Source organism: Phaethon lepturus, unplaced genomic scaffold (assembly GCF_000687285.1).
Source record: "Phaethon lepturus isolate BGI_N335 unplaced genomic scaffold, ASM68728v1 scaffold45360, whole genome shotgun sequence".
NCBI lineage: Eukaryota > Metazoa > Chordata > Aves > Phaethontiformes > Phaethontidae > Phaethon > Phaethon lepturus.
Window position 1 is genome coordinate 7,881 of NW_010512034.1, and position 11,175 is coordinate 19,055.

Here is an 11,175-nt window from a genome sequence, read left to right on the forward strand (position 1 = left end):
TGCCTTGGCCATACTGAAGGTACTGTTTGGTCTCTTTCTTTTACCTCTCTATATGAATGTTGTTGGGTTTGTGTTCACAAAGCTTGCAGAAACCTTTTCTCATAAGACCTTCGTTTCTGACAGAGTCTTCTGAAGTTAATTGACAGGTTCACAATTTGCTAGTGCAGCTGAGAGATGGACAAACAGTACAAATGTCTGTCTCACTTCCCTAGGAAGCCAGGTTTTCAAAACTATTCTCTGTTAACTGCCAGTTCTACACAGCCAGCTTGAATATCCATTCCTGTTTGCCCAAATCACACCAACAGTTCTCATCTAAAGAAGCAGTAATGCGTGTGAACCTGTCTGCTTTGAGCTGACCAGAGCTATGTACTTCCAGTTTTCCTGATACTAAACTCATGCTGATGAGGTACGTTCAGAAGATATATTAGCTCAAACTTGGTCTTGAACTGAAAGAGCTTCACCGTATGTCAAAGCATAGCGGAACTTCTTCCATTAGGCTGTCTGCGGTGCGTGTATGGTCTCTGACAAGCAAATACAAACCAACAGAAAAGATCAAAGTCGGTAGCAAGGGACTACTCAAAGCCTTAGAACTGCACAGATGGGGTGCCTGTGTGTTCTCAGTAAATTGCATGATCTTGAGTGATAAGTGTCTCAGGCTTAATTCCCTTTTACTCCACCTCCCAGAACTGCATGACCACATTAAATTGATCTTTCCCTTTCCCTCTTGTACATTAGTGCTCTGGGCCTAGGGCAGCAGCTATGAACTGCCGCTTGGCACATTCACTACCTTCCCGAGCTCAACTAATTGCTCCCAGTGCTTCTGATTAGAAGAGATCAATAAAGCCTTTGCTCTCTAAACTAAAAGGAAGTCTGATCTAGTGCATACTATTGCAGCTTAATATGCCAGACTTGATCTTGTCATTTTGTCTGCACAGTTTAAAGGAAAGAACTAGAAAAACGGAGAACTGCTGGGAATGAATTTGTGATAGCTTTGTCATATTCTGCTGTAAAGAGACTAAGATGATAAAGAAATGGGCCAAGTGATTGAAAGCCAAGTGAGATGCAGAATCTAAGAGTCCTTGATTTGCCTGAGGTGTGGAAGGAACTGATTTAGTCAGATCAGTTTGAAAGAAAATGGTGACGGGGAAGAGGCTGAATTCTCTGTAGCTTAAAGTGAGGAATAACACCACATTTATTGAACGAGGCTTTCATAAAACAGGATAAGGCTGTAAGACTATGAGTAGATTATTAGAGTCAAAGCTTAAGGAAGTGCAAGAAAACTATAGGATTTCCAGAGCATCCAAGAATCCCCCTCTCATTCTTTTATTCTACTGCAAGAATTATTTCTATTCATTTCTTCAGTTCAAAGGAGTAGGTTTCACTGCTGCAGCTCATCTTCTTTTGAACTTCCTGGAAAATATTTCCACCAGTAATCATGTGTACTATTCAGGCACAGATATGTGATTATTTTAATGTTTGAGAACTGTAACTTTTGGTCCTAATTTATAAAAAAACCCCAAAACACAACAACAAAAAAACACTTTCAAAGACAGGAAAAAGATACTTTTAGTCACCTAATTAGAGTGGAAGTGTTGATGGCACTTGTTTTTAAAATGTAGTGTGTAAATACTTTAAAAAAGCTGTACTCTGATGCAAAACTAAGCATTAAAGTTCTTATAATGCCTTACCTTTTTAAATGTATGTTACTTGAATCCATACTTTGCGTAAATGCTCTGTGGAAGCCATTATAGCTGTGCCAGTTTATATTAGCTGAGGATGAATATTTAAAGAGTTGAAAGTGCTGTAGGGAGTTGCTTCTCTCGACTATTGAATCCAAGTGGTGACTGTCAGGGTTACTGAGTGACTGGTGCTTCAGACTGTTTCAGAATCCCTCAGGTGCATCTTCAGTGACCTTCATTCCTCTGAGCCTAACGGTGGGATCATATGTTGCTCCCTGCTTTACGGTTCTCTCATTTGGACCCATTTGCTTTTGCTGCTAGCAGAAATTTTCTCTGAAGTTGTGGCCACTGGCAGATTAAATTTATTTGAAAGAACTTCAAATAAAATTGGCTCAGTTTAGAGATATTTTACTGGTAGAAAAGTTATTTAAAACAATAACTGTCTCTGTGTGGCCTAAATATTATCCACTCTCTGAAACTGTTGGTACTCCTCAGTTAAATCCCATTACCCCTGTGTTTGCGTGGACGTGATACACCCTGCATCATTATCTGCCCTCTCTTCCAGCATCCCACATGCACATCTGCTGCCCGTTCGCTCCCCATGCCTCCTTTCCTCTTCAGGTGCAATAGCTGGACAGTTCGACCCTTTTCACGCAAGCTCTGCCCTCTGCAGAACTGTGTAATTTTACTAGCGCTTGGAAGCAGTGTATTTCCAATTGATAGCCTAGCTGTTAACGACGTTGTTTAAGATTTTTATCATGGCTGTCTTGCCTCTGTGTTCTGGTTTATTTTCTGATTTGCTGTTTCTATCAAACATTTTCTTCTTGACAGTATATTAAAGTGTGGAGAATTAAAATAAATCTGAGAAACATTCATCCCTCTGATTAAGTATATGGTTATCTTTCTTGGCTTTTTCACGCTGGCCATAGTTAGGGCTAACAGAATCATCTAGTGCTTGTAGTTGAAATTTCAGGAGAAGATTTGGTCTGTTTTCAAGTGCATACTTTGCTTATACGTAAGCGAGAAGCTTAGATTCACTAGGAATAAACATTTGCCATACAAGAATGAAATAATCTGCTTGATCAGTTTTTGGTTCATAACTAGTCAGTGCCTGCAAGGAGAAAGTGGGATTCTGATAGGTACCCTATAATTTCAGGGCATGCAGGATTTTTCATATATTAATTTACTTTTAATGTTTAAATAAAAAAGTTCTGGGCACCTCTGATGTGAAACTCTTCATCACCTTTGAATATTCCAACCTGAACCTAAAACTAGGAAGGTTTTGGTATGTTGCAAGAGAGTAACTGATAGTTTTCCTGTTGTTTCAAGTAGCGAGTGGCATGACTTTGCCCTGAAATACTTGTGATATGATGTCTTTATTAAAAAAGTCATCCAGTATTTTTTTCTGAATAAACATTGATAATATGACTTTGCTTTTGTATCTAGCAGATGTGACATATTTAGTGGTAAAGTCTGTTAATGTTCCTTCAGCATAAAATTTGAATGAAATCTGAAAAACTAATTTATTTCTGCAGAAGAGGCAAATGAAGCTCTTCAAAATGAAGAAATTGGTCACAAAGATGATGACCAGAATCCAGTATCTACTGATAATGTGGTATGTATACCTTTCCTTTTCCACTGACGTGACCTCCTTAATTGCGAATATTGAGGCTAGTGTCCAACACTGGTGTTTTTCACTAGGTGAACACTTCAGTTGAGTGTGCTAAGAGTCCTTCCGTATCGGTTGAGCACTAAAAGAAGCTGCACTGAAAGTACTAAAACAATAGAGCTATGTACATTCAGTAGAAATGGAATTACACAGCTTTTTCTGTATTATAACAACAATCCAGTGTCCTTTGTCTACAGTGCAAAGCACAATGCTAGGGTAGTGCTCTATAGGTACCTAGTATAGTAAAACAGTAAGAATAAAAAGCCCAGAATAATAATTGAGAATGGTTTCCTGTAGCTTTAAGAAAGTCAGATCTCTAGTGCGTCCTCTCTGTAGCTAACCTTGAATATGTGAGATCAGGCTGGGGTGGGTACGTCCTCTTCATTCCCGTACCCTCGACAGGGCATTATTTAGATGTTTCTTGTTTTCTCACTTGCATTCACCTTGAGTCAAACACGGTTGTTCTTGCTGGTTTTAATTGGCTGCAGTAAGACAAGGAAGGAAAGACAGAGGGAGGAGTCATGGCAAATAATGCAATATGTCCCCTTTGTTTAGCCTGCCTTCTCTCAAATTAGAAGAAAGGAGAGGAGGAAGAGGAGAGAAGACCCCAAGTGGTAGGGTAATTTTTATCTTAAAAGTTATCTGCAGAATGATCAGGTGATGGTTCCAGTTCCCAGTTGCACTCTTACTGCAGTCAGAGCTTAAATGACAGTAGCTCAGAACATGACAAGAACATTTCTGTTACGTTAATCGCACACAACCTGAAGTGGGAAAGGGAACAGGAGATTCCCTTCCCTCTATGTATTTGTAGAGGGGAGAACATTTTCTTTCTTTTGTTAATATATGATCATCTTTTGTGTAAACTGAAATCCCACGGCTGTATTGTCTGTGGTTGCCTGAATAGAAACAGCTGCCTTTTTCCCTTCTGTTTACCTTAGTGGCCTGCCCTGACCTTAGATATAATCACTCTGAGTTTCAGGCTGATGCGTTTACCATGGACATGCAGAATGTAAAATGACAAAGGTAAAAGGTTTGCAAAGATGATGTCAGAGAGACTCAGTTCTTCAGTCCACCTGAACTCCAGCATTCTATAATTTGATATAATAAGAGGCGGGGGGGAAGAGGAGTAGTTTTCCATACTCTGTTCTGAAAACAATAACAACTTTTTAAAACTGTATGCAGTTAAAGTGGGACTAACATACATTGGACTTGCATAAAAGATACGGTTTTCTTATTTGAAATTCTGATCTGTTCTTTCCCCTAGTATCCTAAAATGCATAATTATAAGAAAGATAGTGTGAATGTTTGGCACTTATTTAGAGACTCTTTCCTCAAGCTGAATCTAAACCCAGAAATATTTGAATCACAGTGTTAATCAGGGTATGATATAGCAGCAGACAGAAAATCTTTGTGACATTAAGGCTTTGAAATGTTATCACTTCAGCTGGGTTGTCAGACACTGAAGCACAGAAAATGTTGTTTACTCTCCCTACCTTCAACACATGCTTGTGAGCTTGGTGAGTACTACTGGTGAGAGACTGTTAACCTCTGTTGAAGGATTTCTCCTTGGTGATTAGAAGGCAATTGCTGATGACTGGTCTGCAGGCAGACAGAAGACGACACACATAGGCTGCAGAGAAGAAACCTCCTCTAAAACAACACCTCAAGAACTAACCATTAAAATGTATTGTGTCAGTACGATACACTTTATTGTGGGCCCTTGCCTAAGCTGTATTAAACAGTATACTAAAAAAAAAGTAGTAAAATTGCTTTAACTTACTATATACAGTCTCTTAAATGTTTACAGCTGTCAAAACAATGAAAAATAGTGACAAACAGAAAAAAACCCCAAACCCTCCTGTTTCCCTCTCAAAAATGTAATGAAATTTATAGTTTCATCTGGCCAGTCATCCTTCCGAGTTCTTGATAAAATTGCCATTCTTATCACTATGTAATTCAAATTTATTCCATCTCTTTGAGATCTAGCTTAGATATGAACAAAAATTTAAAATCTCATAGGTTCACCAAAAATGTGTAAACTTTGCTCATTTTCCTATTGGCATAGCCTTTTAATGTCATTTTCTTACATAAAGAAGGTTTCCTGTTGGGAAGAAAAACAGAACATGCACGTGGTAATTAATGTAAAAGTGAATCTTTTACAACTTGAGTGGCCTGGTTTCCACTGGAATGTATTTCAAAGTTCTAAATAGCATTAAGGTTGGTCTCTAACACTGCACTTTATATTGAGTTTCTAAAGATACCTAAAAAGGTCCCAAGAATTTTTGTGAATTAAGTGAAAATGTCCATGTGTATGCATTTGGAACTGTTCTTTCTATCACCACCCTCTGCTGTTCACGGCATTTGACTTGCACTATGGCCGCAGAAGGGCAAAGGAGACCTCTTCATCTTTTTAGGCAAGAAGTAGGTCAGTTAGGACTTGCCTGTCACTTGCCATAACGTCTGTTTTGCTCCAGAGGAATAAACTTCCATAACCTTCTTTGCCCTGCAGGAAGTCTTCAACAAATGGCTTGCAAAGTGCAGGCTTGTGCAGGCTGTAACGGGATACAGTGTGCAACGGGATGCCAAAAGCGTGGTGAGATATAGCTCCTCCTCTGCAAACAGCCCGAGTCACCATGGCAGCAGCTCTGAGTAGGGACAGTTTCAGTTTGGATGCTTCCCAGATCTTGTGGCCAAGGCGCATGATTGCCATCTAATGGGGGCTCCACAATTCAGAATTTCTTAGGAGCAAGCAAAAGGTCCTGTTACCCTTTCACGCCAGTTTGAGATACGGATTGTCGTTTGTTTGTCTAATCTACCCATTCAAATATTTGGAATGAACCGTTTACTTCTGTTTCAGAAAATAGAGATTATAGATGATGAAGAAAGTGATATGATAAGTAATTCTGAAGTGGATCAAATGAGTTCTCTTTTGGATTATAAGGTGAGTAATTAGGCTATGAGATGCTAAACTGGATAGTCCTTCACAGACAGTTCAGATGGGTGTATGTGCAAGGAATTCAGCAAAGGCAGGTGGGAGCCCCCCGGGACTCCTGCTTTTATGAGGAAGTCATGGTACCACACATCACCCGCTCAGTCACATCTCCTCATCCCATTTAGAGCCAGATTACCCGTCTTTCAACCCAGAGGGAAGCAGGAAAAATCCTGTTTCTACAGAGCAGTTACGTTACTCTAGCTGCAGCCATCTGCAGCTCCCACCACGTGTCCCAAAGTAATTTATTTAGCCTCTAAACCAAAACTTTTCTTTTTGTGCGAGAATTGTTCTTCGGGGTGCTGTGGCACGCTTTTATGTGCAGCATGGTGCTGCCAGCTCTGGAAAGGGACGTAACAGCTGGAATTCTCTAATAAAATGGGGGGATTTGAGAAGAAGTCATTCTAGCCGTGTAGTGCAGAACATGTCTGGAAGCAGTAGTTGTGGGAGGAAGTAAAAGCAGTCGAATACCTGACAGCTGCTGTCTTCTGCCAGATGGTAAAGGTTCTGCACGTGTTACTGCTCTCGTGAGAGTTGCCACAGTTCTGTGTTATATATTGAGCATGTTTTTATCTATGTAGCTGATTTTTTTACTTAGAAAAGAGGGATGTTCTACTAACGATAATTACCAAAATAATAAGTAGATCATCTTTTCAGAACAAAAATTACTCCTCCAAGCAGTCTTTTCCTGGTAAGAGCAACGGAGAATGAATATGGAGAGGGAATGACCTTTTCTTAATGTCACCTGTCACCACAGTGAACGGCGTGTTGTGACAGCCTGCCCTGCAGAACCTTGTTTGTTGGTTTGTTGTTTGACATTAGTGATTAGTCGTGCCTATGCGTGTTCTGCGTAAATTCGAATTCCTCCTTTGGCTGGGCAAAATCTAGTGCTAAATAGGAAAATTCTAAGTTTGCATCTGAAAGAAATGCATTAAGCTGATTTTCTTACGAAAGCTCAAATATTTCTCTCTCATCTCGGAGCTTTTATAATCTGGAACAGTATGGTGAGCAGTGTTTTGACTGAAGAAATGTGAATTTTCTGGGGGCAAAAAAAAAAGCCAACAACCATTTTTTAAAGGCTTGTTAAAAACCTTCCAGTTCATCACGTAGTCTCACCTTTCCATATCAACTAAGTTGAATTACAGCCAGTCTAGCTAAGCGTGAATATCAGAGCGTAGTTCTATGTTACTAAAAAATGTATTTTCATCATTAAAAGAAAATGCCAGCTTGTAAATTCACCAGTGAAATTATCTTATGTCATTATTTGCTACCACCAAAACCAGCCACCAAGGAACATTTTGTATGCAAAACTGCCAACCTAATTAATCACGTGGTTGCATAAGCAAGGGTGGGGTTTTTCTTGCCTCTGATATCCCTCGGTAAATTCAGTGCTTACCATGAATTATCTGTGAACCTAAATGCCTACTTTCTGTGTGCATTGTGCATTACTAACAATTTCTGTGTGCGTATTTTTTTCACTATTATCTTACGGAGGATGCGCATTTGGGTGCTACTATGCAGACAGCTTTTGCAAACACACGCAATGACTTTGATCATTGACAGTGAACTGTTTATTTAGGTTGCATGATCTTTGCAAAGGAAAATAACCAGGGGAAATTAATTTTAGCTCTACACTGATCAACAGATTAAGCATTTTGATCATGCATTCCAATCAGTTGGTAAGTTTGAAGGAGAAGAGATATTTGGAATAAACTGAAGTACTTGTCAAACCTGAATTTTTAATTAAGTTTGTTATTTTTATATTAAGTGATTTGCAAGTATAGTAACGTGTATGTATGCAAAGGTTGGGAAAGTGCCTTTTTAGCCACAGCATGCACATTCTTGATAGTTCTCCATTTTGTAAATACATTCCTATTTATTCTGTATCCCGAGAGATCTTGGTGTGCTGACGCTTCATGATGCATGTCAAACTCAGCTGCACTAGAGGATGCTGTATTTTAATTTGTGGTAGCTTTGAGGAATTTTCAAGTAGTTTTCCCTGATCTTCATGTCAAGTTTCCTGGTGTAATAATGGAATTTAGTTGCTGTCTCTTCTCACAGCCAACCTGCCTTTTCTTCTTAGAAGAGACCTGGGCTTTGTTTTTCTTTATTTAAAAATTGAATTAGAGGTCATGCTTATAAATTAAAAAGCAGTGCTTCTTTAAAAGGTTCATGTAAACTTTGGCCCAAATCAAATGCTTTCGTGATAGTAATTCTGAAATGCCTGTCTGTGTGTAACATGGCTGGCTGTGACAAGTCTCTTGCGGAGGATAATGAGAAATGAAACGGCGTACGCATCTGCAGGTTTACTGTGACGCTACTGGTCGTTCATCAACTTCTGTTTGTATCCAAAGTCTACATGCATTGTTTTATAATTCTGTAATTTAGAACTTTTGGTTGTACTTAATACTGTTTTTGGCAGGAATCATAATAAACACATTTTCACTCAAAACATCTACTTTTAACACAAGTATGTTTAGGTGTCATTAAACAGGTGCAGTTCTATTTATTATTTCCAGAACTTTATGTAATTTTCCCCCACAGAATGAAGAAGTCAGATTCATTGAGAATGAGTTGGAGAATCACAAACAGAAGTATTTTGAACTACAGACATTTACTCGGAGTTTGATACTTGCTATTAAATCAGATGATAAAGAACAGCAGCAGGTAAGTCCTGAAGTAGGTTTTAGTAACGGAAGGTGTTTGTCATATTGTGTTCTGTGACTCCCTTGGTTTTATTCCGTAGTGCCCAGAGGCTCAAATTATGATTAGGGCAGCGTTGTGCTGAACATCTTGCAGACAAAGAAAAGCTGAACTCTAAACAAAAGAAAGATCATTGTACAAGTAATGACATAGGAAAAGACTTCTACAGAGGGACAACCGATGCACCAGTGTAGGCTGAGGGGCTGGGATTTGTCTGCTGTGAGATCTAAGATGCGAGATCTAGGAAAAAAAGCCAGGCTGCTTCAGTTTTACTGCACCACATAAGATACATAGCACTTCTTTTAATGCTTGGTTGGATGGTGTCTTCTATGAGTAACGTTCTGGGCTTTATTTAGGAAGAGATATTGTTGCTTTTATTTTTTTCCTTTTGCCTTTACAATCTGCAGTTTTTCAGGTGTAAAAATAGAAACTGTAACTTGCAAGCAAGAAACATAGAACACTTTTACATCCAAAATAAATTTGGCTTATGGTTGTTTTCTATATTTTTTCATAAAACCATGTGAACTGAATACAAAGAAAAGTAAATTTGAAATCTATGAGGCAAACCAATAGATCTCTAACAGCAATGACGTTGTATGCAGCATCTAATTCTATCTCCTGCATGATCACAATATAGCATGGTTATAGATGTTTTAAAGCTTTTGCATGTTAAAAATATCTGAGTAAAATAATATAGATCATTTGGTTTTGTCCAGTTTGGAGGGAAGAAAATTGTTTTGAGCTGTTTCCAAAATAACTTAAGTAACTTCTGGAATTGTTATAAGATCTTGGTCGATGTTTTTCCTTTCAATATTTATCAATACAGACTTTTTTTTTTTAACCTATCCAGTACCAACACTGACTGAAAAGCTTAACAAAGTTTTTTCACTATATGTTTAAATGACATTTGAATGCTGACATAAAACATATACCTAATACTGTATTGTAATATTTTTTTACTTACAGGCACTGCTCTCAGACTTACCTCCTGAACTAGAAGAAATGGATTTCAATCATGCATCCCCAGAGCCTGACGATACCTCATTCAGCTTGTCATCTTTATCAGAGAAAAATGCCTCAGACAGTTTGTGATTTATTTTTTTTAATTGACAGAAAAAGAAACCCTGCGTAACGTGTAGGTTTCAAGAGAACAGCGTTTTGCTATCCAGTGTTCTTCAGTCCAAAAAAGAAAACCCAAGGTGAAGTAGACCTTCCTGAAGGATGACTGTAGTATGTCATGGCTACAGTTTGCAGTGTCAAGAAATTTCAAATGTTGTTTTTGGTAAATGAAAGAACTGTGTGAGGAAAGGTTTCACTTTTAGTGGTTTGGCCTTGATTAGGATAACTTCTGACTCTCCAGAATAACTCCTGCTCTGTAGCAAAGTCTTTTTGAGCAGGTATCCAAGAATGGAAAACAAATGTCCTGTTTTACAGACAGCTAATTCTTCAGAGTTGCTTGCTCACCAGTCCTGTTTATTATTTTTTTCCCCATTTTTACTCAGGTAGGTGGACTACAAATTGGGAATCCAAATAGAATCACAGGCTTTTTATGAGTTTTGCTTGAACCGTTTTGAAATCTGAAATTTAACTGAAGTGTTTTTCATTATGTGACTTCAGATTGTTGAACCTTCCATTTTCTGACCAAAATAGCTGAAAAAACTTTGAAAGGCTAACTGAAAAATTTGAATTATTGTCAATAAATTATTAATGTAAAGAAGCAGTCATAAGTGTTGTAACAAATTAGTTGGATATGGGAAACCTGATAGCTGCAGAATGTGACTTTCTGATAATTCTCACAGTAGCAATGGGATTAGATGTTTACATTACTGTTTAGGGTTTTATGAATGTAGGTACAGTTTTTATTTGTCAAAGTCTGAACGCTAAAGTTTTGTTCCTTCTTTTAATTATTGGTTATGTATTTTTCCACAAACTTTGCTCCATTTTATCAAGACACTGTCATAAATCCACAGTTGTCCTTGCATCCTGAAAGGTGTTCAAGTGTTTGGAATTGACCTTTGCGGATCTTCTAAATGTGACCTGGTTTTGAAGCAGCCCCGTCTGATGAAGTTTTTGGCAACTGCCACGTTACAGTTGCCATTTCTAAACTGTGAGCTTGATTGCAGGCAGTGGCTGAA

At 38.3% G+C, this 11,175-nt stretch overlaps 1 protein-coding gene across 1 annotated transcript in view; it reads left to right on the forward strand.

The window, feature by feature from the left end:
• The window catches only part of LOC104619629 (highly divergent homeobox), a gene marked incomplete at its 5' end in the record, with an annotated part of 17,102 nt that extends 6,459 nt beyond the window's left edge, over positions 1-10,643 (forward strand). Inside the window, 4 exons of the mRNA XM_010285577.1 lie at positions 3,215-3,294; positions 6,206-6,289; positions 8,882-9,004; positions 10,007-10,643. Coding sequence (XP_010283879.1) covers positions 3,215-3,294; positions 6,206-6,289; positions 8,882-9,004; positions 10,007-10,132 — 413 coding nt within the window. The remainder of the gene's footprint in view (positions 1-3,214; positions 3,295-6,205; positions 6,290-8,881; positions 9,005-10,006) is intronic.
• Between the last annotated feature and the right edge of the window lie 532 nt (positions 10,644-11,175).